General features: G+C 38.4%; 1 protein-coding gene across 1 annotated transcript in view; it reads right to left on the reverse strand.

The window, feature by feature from the left end:
• LOC134534594 (sialin-like) overlaps positions 1 to 13,351 on the reverse strand; it is a 99,084-nt gene extending 85,733 nt beyond the window's left edge. Inside the window, exons 1-2 of the mRNA XM_063373075.1 lie at positions 13,345 to 13,351; positions 1,835 to 1,995 (exon numbers count right to left, since the gene is read on the reverse strand). Of these exons, the coding sequence (XP_063229145.1) occupies positions 1,835 to 1,995; positions 13,345 to 13,351 (168 nt within the window). The remainder of the gene's footprint in view (positions 1 to 1,834; positions 1,996 to 13,344) is intronic.
• Between the last annotated feature and the right edge of the window lie 10,928 nt (positions 13,352 to 24,279).

Below are 24,279 nucleotides of genomic sequence, written 5' to 3' on the forward strand. Positions count from 1 at the left end.
CTCGTCTCTTACCTAGCACCTCTGTTCCAACACACTGCCTCGCACGGGGACGCACCACAACGCCGAAATACCACAACGCCGAAATACCACAACGCCGAAAAATATCATTGCAGGACTGCCACAAAGGTTAGGTTAGGTTAGACTAGGTTAGGTTAGACTAGGTTAGGTTAGACAAGGTTAGGCTAGACTAGGTTAGGTTAGACTAGGTTAGGGTAGACTAGATTAGGCTAGGGTATGCTAGGGTAGGATAGGCTAGGTTAAGTTAGGTTAGGTTGTATTACGCTAGGTTAGGTTAGGTATGGTTAGGTTTGATTGTGGTATTTCGGCGTTAAGGTACATTTAAGAAACACACACAAATTCATTCAGTTGTTATTTCGGCGTTGTGGAACACAGCAGTTTTCTAGCTGTCGGCGTTGTGGTCAATTTTGACATTTGGCGTTATGGTATTTCGGCGTTGTGGTAACGACCCGTCTCGCACTTCTCACTGCCTCGCACTACTCACTCGTCCGTCGCACAGAACACAGTCCCGATGCACCATTCTGCGCACACCAAGTCCGTCGCTCGTCGTTCACTTTCACTCGCCAAGGGGTCACTTCAATGCCTCGGAGGCCGGCGTCACCGTTTATATACACCTCAGCCCCGCCCCCCTTTCTAGAATGGTCTCGCGCCTTTTTTTGGAGTGTGGCGTCATCAGGTCTACTTGACACCCGAAGCTCCCGGAACAATTACGGGGCTCTGGAACATGCCGATCCCTATAGTGGCGCTGTGGTGGTGTGAAGTGGGGGAAGGGGGTAGTGAGACATCATTTCTAGAGATAACTCTCTTCCTCCTCTACTTTTAAGTTAAATAATTCGATCTAACTGGCAGTATTTTTATTTATTTATCTCGAAAGTGATCATGTTAGGGCAGACGAATAGTTGTAACTGAGAATTACGGAGGGTCTGCCGTTTCGGCACGCCTTGTCGCAGTCGTCTTCAAGCGTGATTAACAACATTATCCGGGTCAGTATTTTCGTACAGCCGAGCTGTACCAGAATACGGAGTCATTCCCAGCCGAGCTGTACCAGAGAACACGAGGACTTAAGTTATTGATCGCCCTTAAAGACGGCTGCAACAAGGCACGTCGTAAACTGGGGGGAAGACCGCTGATTACACAGGCCTCGACCAAGAATCCCAGAAGTAATTAGTGACTTTGACCACGAAATATACGAGGGTTGTTTACAAAGTGAGGTCCGTTTGGTCATTTAAGAAATTGGTTGTCTGTAAAGTCGGTTTACGGACGATAGTTTAACGTGACAACGTCATAACAAAACATTGATGAAATGATTGCATACTTTTATGAATAAAATTGAATCATTTTTATTTTAATAATAAAAGAATAAATACTTGAAATTATACTAGTAATCAGATTCATTTTCTTACGTACATTTGACGTAGAAATTATTTCATATTACACATTTATAAACAAAGTTTTAATTTTTCACTTCTGTCGGTGCGGCACAAGCGTACAATGAGCGTAACGGGACACAGCGTAACGGAACAATGTGCGTAATGGGACACTTTTTCGTGCGTGCAGCCGGCGTTCATCGATTTATTAGACGTTGCCACGTCAAAAATAAACTAGTGTAAAAAAAAAGGTTTTGACAGTTTTATTTTGTCTACATATTATCTACTTCATTTTCCAACATAATCGTCATCAAGTTCGCCGCCCGGAAATTGAACAGCCAGAAAGCGCGGCTACTCGCAGTGCAAGCAAGTAAAGCAGGAAGCCCACACTCAGGGGCGAGTGAAGATACTTCTGCACACACAAATATAATCACGACGCGCGTCCTCACACGCCTGACCTCGCTCTCCTTGCCACCTGAGGTGGCCGGCGAGTAGCCGTGTCTGCCCGGCGCGTGACTCGCCAAGATGCCATCGGCTTGATAGTCGAAGGGGGCTGGGATGCTACGATCATTTGCCCCTGCGAGCGGGCTGCCCGCTTCACTCGTCCGCACTGCGGGTAGCCGCGCTTCCCGGCGTGACTCGCCCGCTCGCTTCGGCGATGCGAGGGACTGGCTGCTGTCGCTGCTGATCGCTGTTTGCTGGACTGTCTTCGAAGATGTTGCCGCGGCCTCTTTGAGGATGACCACGAACGTTCAGTCATCAAGCTGCCGACGAGGAGTTGAAGACTTCCGTCGTGAACTGGTTTAATTTCCAGGCGACGAACAAAAAGTGCTTGGAACTGAAGGGCGATTAAGTGGAAAAATGAAGTAGATATGTAGTGAACTAAAAATGTCAATGAATATATTTTCTAATGAGTTTATTTCTAATGACATAACAGATCTTACTTTATGAACATCCCTCGAACGCTGTTGAATTGTAATAACGTTTCGCAGTGGAGGAAAAAAATCAAATTTATTTTGGAACAATTTTCTTTTTTTATATTTATACTATTGCACCACGACACTTGAACATAAAACTCGCTTTAGGTTATTCTATAGCCACTTATAATTATTTCATTACTTTATATAAATAATATTTATTTGGCTAAAGTGTTTAGATATTAATAATATAGTTTTCAATGTTCAATCTAAATCGAACATGTCCACTGGTAGCATAAAGTATAAAGTTTACGTATCTTCCGCGGAATTATCTTCATTATGAGGAATGAATGTGTAAAGCTTGTTATTTTTTCTCATTTTCCTCTAAAACGTTTTTAATTTTTAAGTATTTTTATTGTAATTTTTCTAAATATAATTTGGATAACGTTTAAAAAATACTTATTATTCGCAGCTGTGTACGTTGACTAGTTACTGCCTCGCCAGTAAAATATTTAAAATAAATTAGTGTTTTTTTGTGACCATTCAAAGGATTGACACGCTGAAAATATTTTTTTTATATTAGCTGCATTTTTTTTTTATCGATACAAACCCCATAAGTAATTTACGCGTTGACAAACCTGGGATGTTACATGCATGATACCATTTCAACATATTTTGCGGTCAATACTAATAAATGCGTTACGAACAAAATAAATAAAATGGGTGCGTGTACTTAGGTACGCGCGTGAGAAGTTATACTTCTTTGGCATCATTAAAAAATAGTTTTTAATTGCATGCAAAAATAGTGCGTGGAGTCCCTCCGCGCGGAAGAAGTGAAACTTCGTAATGTGGAAATTAAAATAGGAAGGGGTAGAAATTGATTTTTATGAAATCATATTGTATCAAATCAAACTAAAAAAATTAAGGAAATAAATTTGTAACGATTCATAGATTGATTTTCAGAGAGAGAGATAGAGAGAGAGAGAGAGACCTATTGAATGTCTATAAAACTAACTTTTTTATGAGAGCAGATTTTCATGAAATAAATCATGAAATCATTCAACGATAAAAGCTGTTTATGTAATCAAGCGGACGGGTTCGCCCCAAGGAGAAAATTGACGCGGCGAGACATCGTGGACATAGAGAAATGACACACACTCACAATTTATGTGTCTATGAAACATGATTTTTTTCTGCAATTTAAATTGTAATATACAAAAAGGGTATTGAAAATTGAAACAAATATGACGACAGTACAAACTTTCAGGATCTTTATTTTTTCTTACTCTCTACTTAGTTCCTTACAATGGCATTCACTCTCGCTCTCTCTTTTTCTATTCCCCCTCCCCAGGAGCGTTAAACGTTTAACGCAACCTTGTTGGAAGTCGAAATAGAAGTATAACTTTAATAAAATGTGTTGTGGCCTTTACTGTAAAAAGTGTTAACTTAAAGGCAGGCAAACTATAATTTTAAAAATAAAGCAAGGTACGTAAATGTGTGGAGTACTGACCAGTAAAAACAGCATTCTCCGAGCATTTTTTGTTCTTGGAACGCTTTCCATAGCCTTCGTGAAAGGTGGCAACATTTATTCGAGTTCTTTACACAACCGTTACTCGACCGCGATATCAATATACCATTTATCTTGTCACTATTCCAGTCCTGACAACTTTTCGAGATTAACAACTTTGCTGGGCCGTAGATGATTGATGACATGGATAGATTCTTTTCTTCTACGCATCAATGACTTACGATTTGCCAGTAAAACTGTGAAAATTAGACCGTGCAAATAATGAATCGTTTATTTGTTTAAAATTAGGACTCCCCAGACGAACAATTTTTAGTTGGAATAATAACAAAAATAGTATGGCTGCAATTTTACGCAGTGCATATTTTAATGTAGTACTCACAAAATATCAGCTACTTACCATAGGCGTGGCTACAGGTGTGGTCATGAGCGGTCCTATTCCCAGGACACAAATTCCAAACTTCAATTACCACACAAAAGCAAACAATATTTCCTCCCCGGTTTATATTTGTCAGAATGAATCCTTGATATTGATTAGTCAACGGCTCTCTCACATGTGTGTTTGTACGGCAGACTATGCAGCCTTGCATGCGTTCTATTACTATATTCACTGTACTGAACTTGTAAACTCTAGGAGAGGAGATATTAGTGTCAACTGACAGACCTGGTGGGTGGGCCTATGCCTATATGTACCGCCCCTGACCCCTAGTACACGCCTGCAGTAATTACTGCATTTAAACATGGACTTATTTACTTATCTCGGACATTTTTGCAATTTCAGTTGGAGACTCCAGACCACGCACAATAATTATTTCTCTCGAATACTTTCTACGCACTACAATTTCTTCCCATGTATTCCATAATTATAGTATGGCTTAACATGATGCTCGTATGTAGCACATACCTTTTGCTACAAACTCGTAAGAGATTCAGGTGCTGATATGAAAGACATCGTTTTGTAGGTGAGACTGAAAAGGTTGTGGGATATCATCCCACCCCTTTTTCACGAAACATAAACAAAAATCCATCATTCCCGCCAAAAATTGTTTGTCCTTCCCCCCCCCCCCCCCCCCCCAACTTATGTGCGTACGCTCCTGTTTTCATATCAGTATACAACTAAACATAATACGTATCTTTATTGAGTCACTTCCACTCCTTTGCTTCTGACCGCCTCTATTGAAATCAAACAAGATAACAGAGTCTTAAACAATTCCACTTCGTAAATTATAATTTAAATTGCTATACACGAGAGCTGTAATTTTACTAATGTAATGCCTAAGTTGTCTGTATTTACGTTCTATTAAAAACAAAATGTCTAAAAATACATTAGTAAAAAAAATAAAAACTTGAATCGGCACCTTTGATTTTTTTTACTCGACCCGCTCTTCTTTAAGTCAGCCACTCATGCTTCCAAGTAATGACAGGGCTTTGGTTATCATAATACTGTTTCCCCTATACGTATTTCGCAATCGTTCTGAAGCATCGTGTTTGTGTATTCCGTCCAGAGTTTAGCTCTGAAATCAGCACTCACATTGATGACGTATGCAAATTTACTGAAAGTAAAAATGAAGTAAAAACCTGTTCAACAGATTACGTAAGGTGGTAGCTTGTCGCCAGCACGGTGGCGCTGACTGCGGGCATGGAGTGGCGAATACACGAACTAAAACAGCATTTCAGTAACAGCCAGCTCCGTGGGATGGAGCCACTGGTATTCAAACCATGTCTTAAGGGCTCCGCCTACCCAAACACATATACGGTGTGCAGAGCTTCAGGAAAAACAACGCGATTTAAAAACTACTCAAGATATCCGAGTGGGGTTTGCTTACGAAAAGCATTTAAGAGTTCGCCGAAAGCCGAAAAGTACTTTTGATTCCGGATTAAGTTTTAAAACTGTATTTTTAGAAGAGTTAAAATGGCTAAAACGCATGTTTTCAGAGTAATTGTTAGGCGTAAAACAACCAGTACAGATTCTTGAAAGCACTTAAGGGACTTGCATTACACCTTTATCTTAATATTTTGGCCGTATAATGTTACGGTCGCCGCTCAAATTTCACAGTTATCCTGTGACGACGAGAAGACTGCGCGCCAGTCCAGAGGAGACACCGCGCTAGAAGCACCAGCGAGCGTCGCGCTTATCATCCCGCCTCGCTAACGCACATACACCCCTGACGAGGCGGTGTTCACAATTTAAAAATAATAAAAAAACATGAGTAGTGCATAGTTACCAATGAACACGACTGGGCGAGAAAACCGGTTCACAATTAAATTTATATGTATTTATTTTAACCAATGAAATTTCGCAGTGGCAGTGTTCTTAAATAAATAGTTTTGATTATCTGTTATATATTTTGGGAACTACTACAAATGTAAAATATAAACACTATTTGATGGCCTGTAATAATCTGTTAAGGTACCGCCTAGTCAGGGGTGTATTTGTGTCAGTGATGCGGTGTGATGAGTGCGACGCTAGCTAGTGTATCTAGGGCTGTAAATCATATGATACTTGACTTGTTTAGAAAAAAAATTATCAGAAAATTATCTTAGTAACACATTATTTAAAAAAAAATAATCGAAATCAAAATACGATATGTTGAGTTTTATTTTCTCAAGCAAAATTAATACTTTTATTTCCATGTGTAAACCTTGGAGATCTAAAAGTTTACTGTTTCCCTAGATTTTAAGTGTGGCGATGTTTTATTATTCGATTATAAATAAAATTTCTCACAAAATTGGTATCTTGGTTAACGAAATCCTGGCTACGGACGGGTCGTTACCACAACGCCGAAATACCACAACGCCGAACGTACAATAACTCCGAATACCATAACGCCGAATGCCAAATTGACCGCAATGCCGACAGCTAGAAAACTTCTGTGTACCACAACGCCGAAATACAGTAACGCCGAAAAATGTTGCTGCGGGGAAGGGGGGGGGTCACAGGAAAAAAATGAAAAACAACTGAATGAATTTGTGTGCTAACCTTACCTAACCTAACCTTTGTGGCAGTCCTGCAATTACATTTTTCGGCGTTAATGTATTTAGGCGTTAATGTATTTAGGCGTTAATGTATTTAGGCGTTGTGGTAATTCGGCGTTGTGGTACACAGCAGTTTTCTAGCTGTCGGCGTTGTAGTCAATTTGGCATTCGGCGTTATTGTTTTCGGCGTTATTGTACGTTCGGCGTTGTGGTGCGTCCCCGCTACGGACCTGCGGGGACTGCATCGTTCAGCAGCTACGAGCTGGGAGTGGACCTCTGGGTCTCCTCAGCAGGTAGTTCTGGCCGCGGCTGGTTCTTGTCTACACGGGGTTTCCTTCCATCCCCCCTCCAGTGACCCCTGCCCGTGGTAGGGTGTTTCCGAAACAACCTTCCCTGCCCCCCTTCAGAACTATAGGCTGCGTAACAGCCCTGCTCGTCTTCATCACACGACCAGCAAAACCTAGCTTTGATAAATTCAGCGCTGGAGGTCAGGGGCGTTAGTGCTCCCTGCTGACTCCGGTCCTGTGGTGGCTGAGCTGACGGCCCGGTGGCAACTGTTGAAGGTCAGCCTGAAGCCACAACACCCACCACTCGCTGCTCTCGCCGCGTCCCAACGCACCGTCAGTCCAACTGCTCAGTCCGAACTGACAGTTTGGACTGAACTGAAGCCTTCCTCACACGAGATCAGTCTTGTGGTTGCTGTTTGCTGTTGGATGTATCGTTCCATCGCAGAACATGTTTCTGTTTTAGAAAACTATTGTGTCGGTTTCGTCTTTTCGTTTTGTCGTGTTTTTGTCTCGTTTCAACTATTGTGCTGGATTTTTTTTTGTTGATAATTTTTGTGCTGTCTTCATTTGTGGTTTTTTTTTTTCGTTCTGTTAGTCCATTTTTCTTGGTTTTTTGTTTGTTTGTTGACCATATTCCTGTTATGGAATATTATGTGGTGTTTATATCCTGTTGACAACAGCAATTTTTTAATTTGTGTTTTTGTCTTTTGTGTTTTTTGTAGTTTTCTTCTACAGACATACATGTGCTTAGCAATGGCGTATGTCCAAAAGCTTACATGAAGTAATGCACTCCCATTCCACAAATCTTTCAAAAATTATGGAAGAAACTGTGGAAGTCACACTTTTTTAAGTTTGAAAATGAGGGGGAAATATATCAAAGCAACCAAATAGTATAAACAAATGCATCTGCCAGCTGCCACAACACTAGTCCGATGACAGTTTGGACTGACAGTTTGAACTGACAGTTTGGACTGACAGTTTGGACTGACAGTTTGGACTGACAGTTTGGACTGACAGTTTGGACTGGCGAGACACTTTTCCCGACCACGGGCAGTTAGAATTCATTCGTTTGGATTGGTATTGATACTATCTATAAAATTATATTCTTTAAATTAACGTTTCCTGTTTTTTTTTATGTCGTATGTTTAAAGTCTTCAAAACAGCTTTTACTTCTTGGATATTTACATACTGAAACCGTATTTTCTAATAAAAATGACACGCCTCGTCTGAAAAGTGTGCCATGTGTTCGATCCCTTGAGTAGCCTACAGGATTTCAACCTTGTGAGTGACAGGATGAACTTGTCAAAATAAAAATAACAACTTTAAAATCGTGCTTCATGTTGACAAGGTAGGAAAGAATAAGATAAATTTTGATTTTATGGGACTGTATAAACAGTCCTTTGCTAGAGAAAAAAATTATTAAAATACATCTCACATAAATATAACTTGGATGTGGTCGATTTGTGAAACGTAACATATTTTCAGATTTCCCTAAAAGAAGAAAATACTTTTGACTTGTGAATACTCGGCCATGGAGGTCGTGTGTTACGAAATTCAGCACCAGCTTGCTGCGTCTCCAGGTACCGTAGCGTCGCCGCAGTACCGTTAACTCTGCGACGCTCAGGCCACTGTAACGATTCAAATACAAACCGTCTTAAACACAAAGGATTATGAAAATACTTGTATTAAGATTCGTTTCACTTTTGGGCCCTTCATTTGTATGTAAATAGCTTTTTAATTTAAATGACTGAGATACAAAAGTATATTTTATATGTAATAAAAAGTATATTTTTAATGTCGTAAAATAATAATTTTTTAACGTGGTTGTGTAAGATAACGTATCTATTTTAATTTTTTTTTTATTTTTTTTTTTTTTTTTTTTGTAGTTTATAGAATAGCGTCAATGGTAGAAACTGCGTTTATGGGTGATATTTAAATTGACCGGCCAGTCCTTTTTAGGGAACGTAATTTTGTTTCCTATCCGTTGCCGATTTTTTTATTGCCCAAATTCCGCGCATGCGCAGAGCTCACTTTTCGTTGATTTCATCCAGATGGTGGACCCGCGTCTGGTGATCATCGGAGGACGCACCAGTGTCCCAAATAAATCTTTGTTATAGTGAAAAACTATCTCGTAACATATTTTGTAAACTAAAATAGTCATATTTAAAAGTAATCTCATGTTTAAAAGTACCTAAAATAAAATTGGCATTACAATGATTATAAAACATATTCTCTTTTCACAGTGGTAATCAAGCTTTTGTTAAATTCGGTGGACAACCTAGATCCCAATATCGTCCGGAACAAAACTGAGTTACTTTGGTTTTTATGATGTGTGTTTGGTAGTATCAGAATCGTTAGTGACGGATTTCATAGAGAGAGGAAAAAAAAATTAGCCTGGGAGTGAAATCTGTTTACTTCTATACTCCTTGCCCAGGACCTTACGGATTCCTAGAGGAAGGCGCGCCGGGGCTTGCTGGCCTGCCTCGTCTCCAGCAGCATCGCAACAATACTATCCTCAAACCTTGTCGACGTGCAGACGTCGGCGGTTGACGCATGTGTGGTGCGTATTTAACTGGGAGGTAACGCGGGCATCTCTCCGCGCGCGCTCTTGTGATGCCGGCGCGATACGTGACGGTGTCCGGGATAGGGAGGGATAGAGAGAGAGAGCGAGAGAGAGAGAGAGAGAGAGAGAAAGAGAAAGAGATCCCCCCAGATGTTTGGAGGTTATGTAACCACCCTGGCACGCCCATGCGACCGCAGCTCCGTCGGCCATTAATGTACCCAGAACCCGTCCAGTTACATGGCGCTGCGGTCTGGCCGGGCTGCCCCTCCCCCCCTCCCCCTTCCCAAGGGATTGATGAGGGGTGTTCACAAGGGGGGGGGGGGAGGGAGAAATAACATCCGGACACGCAACAGGAAGAATCTCGTATTCCAGGCCAGAGCAGAGAGTCTTCAGCTGGAGGCACCGCCTCTCGAGACCTGGAAGTTTTCCCTTTGGTTGTTGGATTTTGGTTCTCCTGGTACACGCTGCACAAAAACTTTATACAAACGCAAATTTTGGCAGCTAATTAGCAACAAGTGTATGCAATATGTACACTCATTTTATGAAGGTTTAGCGATTAAAAAAAGACTACAAGTCCAACCGTGTTCAGCGTACATATAAAAGAATGACATGTAACGGGACATACTTCGTGTTTTCGCACATGATTTTAATTAGTTTTATATTATAATAATATTTACGTACTTCTTTACAAAAAGCTATTTTTTACCAAACAATTACTAATAAATGTTTTTTGAGTTAAATGAAACATTTTGACGTGACAACGTCTAGTAAATCGATGAACGCCGGCTGCACGCACGAAAAAAATGTCCCGTTACGCACATTTTCCGTTTCGCTGTATCCCGTTACGCTCATTTTATATTTTTCTTTGCTAACCTGTACCTCCTAGCATTGCGACCTAGTCCGTGGCACAATTCTGTTTACATGCATTTCAATGTAACATTTTCATTGCTCTTTGCTAACCCGTTCCTCCTAGCATTGCTGCAGATTCCGTGGCCCAAATATATTATTTTTGACTGCATCTTGGTGTTGGGTGAGCCATTTTCCTTCACATCATCCTTGAAACACTCTCATTCGTTTCCTACTTTTCCTATCATCGTCCTATCCTTAACAGAATAACACAGATTAGAAGAAGTTTAATAGCAAACACGTATAAAAGTTACAGTTAAAGTAATAAACATATTTGAATTAATGAGTGCAAATAAAAGTAAATTTATCAATTAAATTGTAGATTTCATTTCACTCCTTCTTTGTATCCATACAAAATAGTGATAATTCAATAAAAATGATTCAATTTTATTCATAAAAGAATGCAATCATTTCATCAATGTTTTGTTATGACGTCACGTTAAACTATCGTCCGTAAACCGACTTTACAGACAACCAATTTTTTATGTCAATCCTAGCTTGTATTGGAAGTATGAAATCAGATATTGTACAGAGAGTATAGGAAACTAAGGTCTGTTAAACCATCTAAACCATAACCTTTCCCAACAACACCTCATATCGCCACCACACATTAATTTCACTATTCAAAAAAAAAATTTTATTTAATAAATACATTTATTCGCAGTAATTTCAGTTGTGATACATCGCAAGTTGAATAGTACGCGAAAAATACCAGTTTTTAAATATTTGATGATTTACGTATATGTATATTTCAGTTGATTTGCCCCTAATACTTGTTTTTATCTTTTATCACTACGATATTCAAGTTGTAGCTAGCATAGTTACTACAACCCACCCCCCCCTTTTTTTCCTGCTTCTAATAACACTGTAACTTAGAATGTGTTATGCAGTTGATGATTTCTTAATATTCCATAATTAATTTATACTCATGCTTTTTATATTATGTTTAGGAATTTAATGTATTTTGTTTGAGCTTAAATATTAATTAATTATTATTAACTTTGGTTAGGTTTCACATAAATATGAATGTAATATTATTATTTTTTCTCAATTTGGTTGGGACAGTTAAAATTAATGTTTATTTAATTAATTTGTATTTAATTTAATTTGTACAATTTCAAAGCATCTTCTAGAAGGTTTCAAAAGAAAGTGATACACAGGCGCCACACTTTGTCGCCAGTTAGTCATTTTTCATCATCCTCTGTCTCCTGTATTTTCCTACACCTAATGCGTGAAAATTTGCACCCCGCATGACAGTGCCCAGGGTTTTCCCTGTGTCTGTGCAGGTTTTACCTGGGCCCAACCTATCTCTAGTTAGAGTCTAGATTTGAGTGAGGGGAGTTAGTCATGGCGCCAATCGTTGCCATGGCTGGCCAATCCCCTCCTAGCACACGATGCATGCGACCCTCTCCCTGCATGACTAATCCCAGCATGACTAGGCGTATAGGCTTCGGCCTGAGACGCATCTAGGTCCCGTTTTTTAACGATCGTACACGGGGTCCCGAAAAAGTCTCCCGGGACGCCTAAATGTCCCGTATATAGGTTGGGTTGATGATACACTTTTGTCGCGCCTCTCCTCGGACCGTCTTCCCCTCTCCTCGACAGTTGAACTTTTGGAGGTATTCTACAATTTAAGAATGGACTGTTCTAGTATTTACAACTTTATATCGGAAAAGAAAGAGGTTTTAAAATTGTCTGGAACGAAAGAAAAATATCCCCAATTTAAATCCTAAAGATTTTTAACATAACTTTGACAAACAATTTTAGTTATCTTGTTTAATTATGTTTTGAAGTATGTCATAATACTTATTTATTATAAGTATTCACTGCATAATTGTTGTTTTCATTTATTATAGGCCTCACAATTTAAATTCAATTACACATTCATAGGTAAATTAAAAAAGATTTATAGGTCTCAAATTAGCAAAAAAAAGAGCAGGTTTCAATGAGATTACGTCTCGATGGAGGCCCCTCCGACTCCCCTTCAGCTGGAGGGTATCGCCCCCAAACCCTCCTTGGATGTGTCCCGTTTTTTCGAGTTTATGATTTGGTCACCCTAATCTAGGTTCCTTCCCTAACCCGGACTCCGCCCAAATACACTTAGTTTTAGTTAGGTTAGGGAAAAAAAATCGTTTTTTTTCGCGCCACAAGTCAGTGCGCTGTCGGGGAAAAACCCAGCGCGCAAGCGCATGACTGCGCAGCAACGGACGAGAACTTCCGTTGGACGCTGCTTCGCCAAACCAATCAGAACGAACCATGCAGTGGCGCGATGTGTCTTTCCATACTTTCATAAGAGAGAGAAAAAAAAATTTTTTTTCTCTCAATATTATTCCACATATGGTCATGTGCTTAGTCAGGGCCGGATTTAGGGGAGGGCAACCGGGGCGAAAGCCCCGGGGCCTCCACAAACGGAGGGCCCCCACAATAATTTAATATAATTCTTGTCTTGGATTATATTTATGTATGTTTTTAAAATACTTAGAGAATCTACTTGATTTCACAATAAATTATTTATTGGAAAACTCGACTGAAAAAAAAAATTGTTCATTTTATTTGGAAAATAATTTGGGGCCAGGGGGCCTCCGCTCCTCTGTTGCCCCGAGGCCTCCAGACCTCTAAATCCGGCCCTGTGCCTAGTTCTGTGCTGTGATTGGTGAGTCGACCCACGGAGGGTTGCTTCCCCTTCGTGACCGCCTCGGTCAGGGAAGACAGCTTCTTTTTTCAAACCAGTGAACCAGTCGTCACTTGATCGTCGGATGGACTGGACTCGCCGTCGGCAACTCACCGGGCATCTAGATGGAAGTGCGACGGCATGATTTCACGCCTGCCGGTCGAGGCCAGGCCGAACAGGAACCTTTTTCTTTTCTTTTCCGGACTTACGTAACGAGAAAATCGAACCCAGACGTCGGCCATCGCCGGAGAGACCACGCGGGTCCCGCGTCGTTCTGCATCAGTCGCACCTGTGTGTTCGTACCATGAGCGCCTCTGCCTGAGGACGGGAGCAGATAGCAGTTCCCGAAACGTCGCTCGTTTCTGTTTCGGAAAACTATTGTGTTTGTTTAGTCTTTTCGTTTTGTCGTGTTTTTGTCTCGTTTCAACTGTTGTGCTGAATTTTTTTGGGTTCAATATTTTTGTGCTGTCATCATTTGTGGGTTTTTTTCCGTTCTCTTAGTCCATTTTTCTTTGTTTTTCTTTGTTTTTTTTCTACCATATTCCTGTTATGGAATATTATGTAGTGTTTATATCCTGTTGACAACAGCAATTTTTTGCTTAAATTGTAATTTTTTTTTTGTCTTTTGGGTTTTTTTTTTTGTAGTTTTCTTCTACAGACATACATGTGCTTAGCAATGGCGTGTGTCCAAAAGCTTACATCAAGTCATGCACTCCCATTGCACAAATCTTTCAAAGATAATGTCATTCTGTACTTCGTTAAAAAAGAAACAAAATGGGTGCGTGTACTTATGTACGCGCGTGCGAAGTTATACTTCTTTGGCATCATTAAAAAATAGTTTTTAATTGCATGCAAATAATTAATTACAATAAAATAAAAGGGCTGGAAAAAGATATTCAACACATTCAATAAAGTTCAGTTTAAATTTGAAAAATTAAATAAATAAAATTTAGAAAATTAATAAATATATATGACATAATTTGTACTAAATATTATAAGATTCTTAATTTTAAATATTTATTATTAATTATTAAATATTTTAAAAGAAAATAAATCAATTTAATAATAAATTCACAAATTAAATATAAGTTAACTCGTTTTTTTTAATATTTATTATTTTCTTAATTTAATATTCACTTTTCATTTTTATCAAAAACATTCATTAAATTTGATCATTTATTTTTATAAATATTTTTTTTTATTCAATTTAATACTAAATATTAAAAATTAATATTTTAATTTGATGTTCGATTTTAATTTTTATCACAATTTTTTTATTAAATTTATTTCTTTATTTTTTAAATATTAAATAACCTGTAATACATATTTAATATTAATCATATAATAATATTTAGTATGTATTAATTATATTAAATAATGATATTTTCATTTATATCAATAAATAATACATACGGATAGTTAACCTCAATTATATTGGAGCACTAGAAAAAGTATAAAGGCACAAATTTTTTTTACTAATATTTACGAATAGTAAATAATATTAATCAAAATATTCAATTTAAATCACTACTGAGTATAATTTATTAGCACATACAGTATATAATTCGCACTTGTATGAAACTAAAACACGTGTTGTGAATGTAGAAACAAGAAACATTTGGATAAATATTATAATTTTGTGTTACAGTGATACGCGCGCATCTAAAAATTTAACTCTCATCATTATTTCATAACGCGCCTAAAGAAGTATAACTTCAAAACGTTGTTTAACCTAATGATTTAATGAACGTGTGCTATATACTTCCGAGTGACGAGTGACAGTGACAATGTGTATAGATCGTCTGGACCTGTTATGTAAGTTGTGATCGGAATTTTTGTTTTGTTTTTAAAATGTTATGATAGAACAAAATACTTTTCGAAACTGGTTTATTTGGAAAAAAATTATAAGAAAAAAACTGCTCTATTTAAAAAATAACTTATCTCAACTTCTGTGAAAAGACTAACTTGAAAATAATAACCTATTAAAAATCATTGAGGATTAACGTAATTTTTATGAAATGTATCATGAACTTGTTACTATTCTGGTTTGCTTATCCTGGCCAGTCTGTAATGAACAAAGTAAATGTCCATAATAAATAATACCATGTCCGGGGCACAACCCCCGTTTAGATAAATCCCTGGGAAAAAACTGGTGAAACAGATTTTGTAAATTTATTAGGTATGATTTTGGTCGCGTGAAATTGAAAACACTGGACTCAAAGTTTTGGGGTACCCATGTTGAAAGTATTGCCAAAAAAACCTAAGTTACTTAAGTGAGCAGATGGTAATTTGTGACCGCGTCACGCCAAAACTACTAAACCTATTTCAATTATATTTCGTACATGTGAAGACCATGTGCTGAAGTAATATACATGATCAGTTTTTACTGATAAAACAAATATTTAGGAACTTCAATAATAAACAAAATAATATTACTACAAAAAAGTCTCTCGAAAACCAAAGCTCTTCATAAATAAAATAAACTGCAAAACGAAATTTCTTAACAATTAAAACTTTCAGTTCTAACAAATATGAAAAACGGTCAATATAAGTTACTACAGTCTATTCAAGCTTATCTGAATATTTTTTGAAACCAACTCTTACAAAAAATCACTGCCTGTAAACTGGTAATACCAGATTTTTGTTTCAAACCTGGTAGGTATATTACTCAGGTAGGTAGGGCGCATCAAGGAAAGTAGTTCCTCCACTTAGTTTCTTATAAAAGCAGTTCTACGTTTAAAACTTGTGGCTTCCTAAATATGTTTGTTTTCATCAATTTGGAACGGTATAACTTCCAGCTTGACAGCAACATTTTTATAGTTACGTAACAGATTCGCCTCGCTCAGCGCATGCCGACAGGTGGGTGTGAAGAATGTGACGGTATATCTTCAGCAGGGCTTCCAAAAACATTCGGATAAGTTTGAACCATTAAAATACCAGATGATTAAACACAGGGGCAGGTGAATTACCTTATGAGGTAGTATTTTTAATCACTATCAACAGACTACATTAAAATCAAAGTTCAGGTACCTACAGCCATGTCGCCAGCTGTTTACCACAGAGTCAGGTACTTGGCTTACGAAAGCTAAGTTTGGTCTCTTGAACTGAACATGAAACATGTGGGCTCGTTGTACAAACAGTGACATGCATTTGACACATCACTTGTTCAGCTTTACAGTTATGACTTTCTAATAAATCTAACATTATCCGCAGATACGTAACTAGACTAGTTTCTACCCGGGGCAAGAACTTATTTTAGCGGGGCCCCCCTTCCCTTTTTTAATTTTTTCAATCAACCAAACCAAAACCTTTCCAGACAACACCTCATATAGCCACCACATACTAATGCTACTATTCCAAAATATATTTATTAAAGTTATATGGTAAATAAATAGATTTATTTTAAGTCATTTCATTTGGAACACATCGCAAGTTGGATAGAACGCAAAAAATACCAGTTTTTTTTTTTTTTAATATTTGACGGTGTACATGTATGAAACTTTCAATTAAAATTAATTCAGTTCATCTGCCCTCCAACAATTTTTTTCGTGTTCTATCACTACGATATTTAAGTAAAATGATGTAGTAAAAATTTCTTTGCCAGTTTAGCTCCCCCTCCCCCCCTAAATGCGGCGCCCGGGGCAACAGCCCGTCTGGCACCCTTCCCCCCCCCCCCCTTCCTTTTCTAGTTACGTCCCTGATTATCCGTGTTTATACTATTATCATCAACAACAGCTACATACGCATTCCTGAGGTGAAACTTCTTTGCGGCCGGTAAGATGGTCGAGATCAGAGCGTAACAGGAGACGAAAAGTGCAACCCCCGGGAGTGGGGCGCTCGAGGACGGAACACCGAATAAAGTAGACAGTCGACAAATGTGAAACTTTTTTTTCTTCAGGGTTTTCGTTGCCATGTTTGTTACGATTTTGAACTTCCACTGCTTACTTTAATGAAGCGTATCAGTGTACCATCACCTCAGGCATCAATTACAGGTGGCAGCAAAAGCGCTCGATGGCATGTTTGCAGTATATCACACGTGCATACTTGGGCATTCGCATACTAGCACCCGGATACTTGCACACATTCACACACTCTCGCCTGTACGCAAATTGCATACTTGCGCACTTGTCCAAGTATTGAAGATGTGTGTGCACCCTACACGTTGCCTGTCTCTCTGTCTCCTGACGCCCGGGGGGAATTTCTCGGAGGTCTGTTATCGAAACCCGTTTCAATTTAAGACCACGTGAGAGTACCGAGGTCATCTGCTGCAGGCTGCTCGCGTGATGCCCGTCGACAAAAAAAGTCTGCTGGGCGGCTGCCAACCTTTGTCAACTTACCAGCGAGCCAGAAGAATAAAAGAAAAAATATATAAACTCACTTATAATATGGAAAAAAGTTGTTTTGCAGTCGATGGCTGTAACTTGCTTGCAGAGGCCTCGTTCTACGGCACTGACAACATTTGTAGCTTAAGCATTGAAATGTTACATCCACGTCTTATCCGGGACTCGAAACCAGAACCCTTCGCACCGTTGGTCAGTGTTCATCCAACTACTCTTCGGAAATCGGCTGGAACATCAATTAAATGACATAATGTAGCCAAATATTGTTATTTCACGTGTGCCAACTACACTTGTCACACCAAAAAATATCTTTGACTCGTTAATGACAACTTCAGTAAAAAACAAATGTGAAATGCCTGTTCGTAACAACTTGAGATTACCAGAGATTTTTTTTTTTGTAATTGGTAATAAAAATACTTTTACCGTTGAGAAATGAGCCCCATGGGCCCATTTCAAAAATCTACAAGTTCGTTACTAACAAGTAACATTTTACAACTATGTTAAAAAAATCAGTTATTGGTGTTTCACAACAGCACTCTTGTAAACTAGTAACGAACAGTCTATGTTCACAAGTTGCATGTGATTTAATTGTTGGCTACTTGAAAAACCTAGGTTACTGACAACTGTGTACGACAAACCAGTAAGGTTATATTTGTTGACTATAAATTTTATTTCTGCCTCAAAAGGAAGGTAGGTTAAATTAACTAGTTTACTAATAATTATCATGCATAAAGGTGTTTGGTGTAGTTATTCCCATACAGAGTTAAATAAAAAACAAATGAAGTAGAATCATAAGTTCAACATTCATTCAAATAATAACTATTAATAGTACATTAATAAAAGGAGATAACATTGGCAAATCCCGATGGTTACAAGCACCCACAATTAAAAAATTTTCCTTGTAAATTTCAACTTATGAAAATATTTTGTAAAAAGGTCTGTTCGTAACGACATGTGGTTACAGAGCCTATTTTTTACAGTCTTAGGGGGTGCCCTCCCATTTCAGGTCAAGATTTTATATTTACAGCAATTACAGATAAACTTGTAGACTTTTTCAATTGTTAAACTTTCACGAAATGAAAAATATATACAGCGCATACTTTTTGCATAATTAGCTGCCAAAGTTACATTTTTAACATTTTTGGGTTGTACAAATAAGGAGAATAAAATTTATTGCAGAACTGAAACTTTTTAGGTTTAACTGCAATGCTACTGGCTACTTCAAGAAATGGTTTGAATTTCTTTCAAAAAATATTAATTAATTTTACCTGGCATTTCAAAATTCTCAAATTTGTTACGATTTTGACAGCGAAGAAACATGAAATGAGTTTTTGTGATAGAAATGCAAACCATATCATGAAGTAGCCAGTGGCATTGCAGTTAAGCCTAAAAAGTTTCAGTTTTGCAATAAATTAAATTCTCCTTATTTGTACAACCCAAAAATGTTAAAAAATGTAACTTTGGCAGCTAATTATGCCAAAAAAAAAATATGCGCTGTGTAAATAAATTTTTAATTTCGTGTGAGTTAAACAATGGAAAAAGTCTAAAAGTTGATCAGTGATTAATATAAATATGAAATCATGACCTGAAATGAAAGGCACCCCCTTAATGGCAAGACACGTGCCCTTGAGAAAAAGTCGCCAGGCAGTCTAAATCTCTAATGGTTATGTCATCTTCATCAATCACGATACAGATCCATCCCCTCACTGGTAGTACAACAGGCACGTGCTGTTTGTTACCAAGGCAGGCTCATTCCTTGTGGCCTTGAACAGAACAAGTTTTCCAAAAGGGAAATTTCTTTACACCGGCACGTTGTTCCTAACCTGGAACTGGGGCTGGATTTTCACATCACAAAAAAATCGTTACTCCATCATAAAAATGTTCTTAATGCTTGGTTCCCCTCGCCATGTTGTTTATTGCGTTGTTATGACAATTTCTTCGTGTAAGAGAATTAATGTTCAAGTATTCAAGCATTGAACTTTGGGTCCCGTAGAAAATTTCGTCCCCATATGTGTGCTATTTGATCTCAGCTATTTGTAAAATGTCAAACGTAAATCAGTCATTAATATTGTTGCCCGACATTTAAGCGTCGTGGATATTTGCTGGGTTTTCACAGATAGGTTACACAAACAAAATTGTTTCTACTTAGTGATTCAGAATTCGGCTTAAGATTCTTATGGTCAAAATTACCTTGAAGTTTAAGCTGAACAACTATTTTATTGCAAATAATAAATAATACTTAAGCTGGAATACCTAAGAGTTTGGTTTATGTTTAGTTAAAAAAATATCTATAATCACCGCAAAGCTGGTTTGAATTAATTGAAACAATTGGGGTCAAGACGTGACGGAAAAAGTTATGTAAAATAAATCTTTTAACTTAAATTCGTAATGAACCCGCAGTAGAAGTTTGTTCGTAAAAATTCGAATCATCCTATGTAATATCATATTTTAAATAACTCTTGATAAAAATCTGCAATCACCAAAAAAAAATCAAAATCAACATGGCGGTTGAAGTCTAGCATTAAGCCTAACTTGCAAATAACTCTTCATTTAATTTCACTGTTCGAAAGTTTTCCACTCATATCATTCTTGCTAAGCGAATTTATTTCGTGATTCTCGTAACGGCCGAAAATACTTTAGGATAATTTGATTAGTCGAAAACAAGTAAATATTCCTGGTATTTTCAGAGTGGGTTACCTGTCTACTCAAAAACTACATTAGCTATGCTTTAAAGAGACTTTTTAAAACAGTTATTTTAAAGTCTACTGTAAAACATCAGGTATAGTTGTACAAATTATCACGCACTAGGCCACTGGTTGACTGAAATCTTAATTCATATCAAGAGTCAAAATATATTAATTTATATAATATTTTGATCACCCTTTTTTCTTCCCCTACCCTCAGTTATGAATTTGAAAAAAAATGAAATGGTTAAAATAATACGTTATAAAAAAAACGTGATATTCCTGCTAAGTAGTACATATTTGAAAACAAACTTCCAGGTATTTATTCAAATGTAACAATAAGGCTCGTGAGGACAGAAAGAAGCTAGAAATCTTTGGACAACTACGATCGCCATCTACGAGTCTATCTTTTCGTAAATTTATGTGGTGCTAGTTAACGACGAAACTTGTAGTCCCTTCCTACTGGATGATAGTGTACGCCTGGAAGGTAGGCGACACTTGTACACTCGTGACAGGAATTGCGTTCAAAATAATAGCGTGCGGCAGTCTTCTGAAGTAGGCGCTTTCTGTCGTGCCCTATCAACCCGACCTACCTCAACACCATCAAGTAAACTATTTACAAAATCCGTATATGCAATAATAGCACTGAGTAAGTCCATTACCAAGTCAGTGGCCACTCCCAATACAAATATATAGTTAAGGGGGGACGCACCACAACGCCGAAATACCACAAAGCCGAACGTACAATAACGCCGAAAACCATAACGCCGAATGCCAAATTGACTACAACGCCGACAGCTAGAAAACTTCTGTGTACCACAACGCCGAAATACATTAACGCCGAAAAATGTCATTGCAGGACTGCCACAAATGTTAGGTTAGGTAAGGTAAGGTTAGGTTAGGCTAGGTTAGGCTAGCCAAGGTTAGGTTAGGTTGTGTTATTTCGGCGTTAAGATACATTTAAGAAACACACACATTCATTCAGTTGTTTTTCTTTTTGCTCCTGTGCCCCCCCCCCCCCCCCTTCCCGCAGCAACATTTTTCGGCGTTACTGTAATTCGGCGTTGTGGTACACAGCAGTTTTCTAGCTGTCGGCGTTGCGGTAAATTTGGCATTCGGCGTTATTGTACGTTCGGCGTTGTGGTAACGACCCACGTTAAGGCCAGTGTTCCAAGACACATTAATAAGGGTTTAGGTAACCTAACAGTACTACTAGTGCGAATAGTACACGGCCAGTCCCTTATTGCCGTTCTGTTGCACAAATTCTGCGCATTCGCAGAGCTCACTCATTCGTTGATTCCGTCCAGATGGTAGAAGCGCGTCTGGCGCCATTGACTCGAATTCAGTCATTTTTGCGATCATTGGGGGGGGGGGGGGGACGTATCAAGCGTGTCGGTGGGCTAAATGGTACACTATGGCAGCGAAAAACAATCCTGGAAAACATTCTGTAAACTTTAATAGCCATAACAAATAATCGCAACTTCCAAAGTAGGTACTTGAGCATATCACGAAGGTCGTTCTATTTTTGTGCGATGGTGCTGCTATCTCTAGTAATTTTACCGTAACAACAATTGTATCGGTGGTTGCGAAACGTCCGCTATAAAGCGTTGAAACGAGTTTATAAACTCGCGCAGGGCACTGTTTATTAAAACGTTTTCCGACGATTTGTTTCCTTACTGGGCTTCTGTTTGGACATGTTTAGGAATACGGTTCGCGAGTTAGGTTACGGTTGTGTCCCAACAATGCAGTGCTTATTCACTACCTTACCCGAACGTATTGGAATACCACCCTAATACGCTTCTCCTTCTCAAATTTTATTCCTACAGTAGATCCCCAAAAATATACTTAAAAAATCAGTGTAGATTGGAATAAATAACTATACTGTTTAAAAACAAACTTTTTGATGGGTTAAAATTTCCAAAGTGAATAAATTAAGTTGACAAATCATTATTGAAAACTTTTATGTTTGAAGAGCAAAGGGAAATTAATAAATATAGCTGTTGTGCCTTTACGGCATCTTGTTTATGTATTTAAAATTTACTTCAACGAATTCCCGATTTTTTTAGATTCGAGCATTAGTAACACTGTGCTCAAAACTGGCGGGTTATTAAATATATTGGCCAAAAGTTTCATTTGAAATGCCCATTATTTTCATTTCGTTTCAAAATAATTACAAGATTATTCAAAGTTGGGTGTGTATGTATGTGTATATATATAGATTTTATAATAACCTTACTCAAACATCCACTTCCTACGAGTGCTGCTGGTTCAGTAGATAGCATGCCTGCCGCTATATATATAGAGAAAACAATAGTGTGAACTGCTTATTCTTTTAATTCGTTCTGTATTACATAATTTACTCTCCTTGCTATCACATTTAAATCACATCATAACACACATTTATTCTGTTAAGTAATTACATATTGTGCATACTAGCTTTCCTCGTACAGTTTAATTTTTTTTTTTTGTGTACGGCGTGTGAGTGTACGGCTCAGTATTACGTAAGTACACGTGCTGTTTCGTTTTGTAACCTTCGCCTTTACCTCCTCCCTGCGATAAATCCAGCCCAGCAGTTGCAGCGATTAGTATCAAACCAGTTCCAGTGATTTATTCGGTTTGGCTGGCAACGCAACATTCGCGAATACAATGCATGTCCAGCCGGCACGTGCGAAAACCAGGTACCCGTATTAGGAGACGCAATCAATTGTTTGCAAGCTTTACTGGGAGTTTTCTTGATCGTCGAGTATGGAAATGCGTCTTCGGGCACTTTAGGTCGATGTTTTCAACATCGGTGACAGTTTCAGTTGAGTTCCACATGTCGTTGACTAACTCGCGCCCGTATTCCAAAACGTGTCCAATCTAATTCCAGTATATGGTAAAAAAAATCCGGCAACCGTTTAAATAAACGGTACCCTTGTGCGAGGCTAGAAACTGGATTCAACGCATTCTAGAGGACGTTTCGTAACCATCGGTACAATAATTGTCGCGTAAAAAAAATACTAGAGATAGCAGCACGATCGCACAATAGAACAGTCTTTCTTTTTAAGTTGCTATTATTTCTTGTTATGAAAATTAAAAGTGTACAAAATGTATTCCAGGATAGTGTTTAATGTTATCAAATACGTGAAACGTTAGTCAAGTATGTGTGAAAGACGTTACTGCTTTAACACGTGTGCAAACCGGCAATTAATACGGACTACTTGGAACATGAATCCTGCCGCCCTTGTGTACGAGGCATTTCGGGCTAAAATGGGGAAGAAATGCGTTATTGTAGCCCACTAAGGATTACAATCATCCTTTCAAATCAATCTCTCTGTAACCTTGTGTAGCTAATTGGTTATTATTTGATTAACACTGTCTTCGCTTGTGTTTATTTTTAAATCCTGGAATGGAAGGATCTGTCGCCCACGGACCTCCCCCTGGCCACGACCCTAGTTGCTCGCTGGTTGTCCCCTGGTTGCCCCTGGTTGCCCCTGGTTGCCCCTGGTTGCCCCTGGTTGCCCCCTTGCTGGTCCGCCAACATGCCCGGCAAAGGCAAACAACTCTTCGCTCTATCGCTGGCTGTGTTGGCAGACCAGCCATGGTGTAGCAATACTGAGCCACTCTGCTCTGCCGTAGACACTCTCACGCCACTCTGTCCTGACGTCACACGCCACTCCCGCACTCCGGTGTCGAGGCCAATATACAGTTTCCAAACTCCACATAAACTCTGCCGGGCGCCGGTTCAAAGCCCAGTCGATCCACTATGATTAATATATTTCTTTTATTTTAATTTTAATACTTATAATTTTCTTACTTGAAGTATCTTATTAATTAAGTACGAACCAACGATTAAAACTGTCATTTACAATTTTAAAAAATTGGTTGTCTGTATAGTCGGTTTACGGACTATAGTTTAACGTGACGTCATAACAAAACATTGATGAAATGATTGCATACTTTTATGAATAAAAATGAATCGTTTTTATTGAATCATCACTATTTTGTATGGACACATTTTCGTGCGTGCAGCCGGCGTTCATCGA

The sequence above is a fragment of the Bacillus rossius genome, chromosome 7, assembly GCF_032445375.1.
Source record: "Bacillus rossius redtenbacheri isolate Brsri chromosome 7, Brsri_v3, whole genome shotgun sequence".
Classification (NCBI taxonomy): Eukaryota; Metazoa; Arthropoda; class Insecta; order Phasmatodea; family Bacillidae; genus Bacillus; species Bacillus rossius.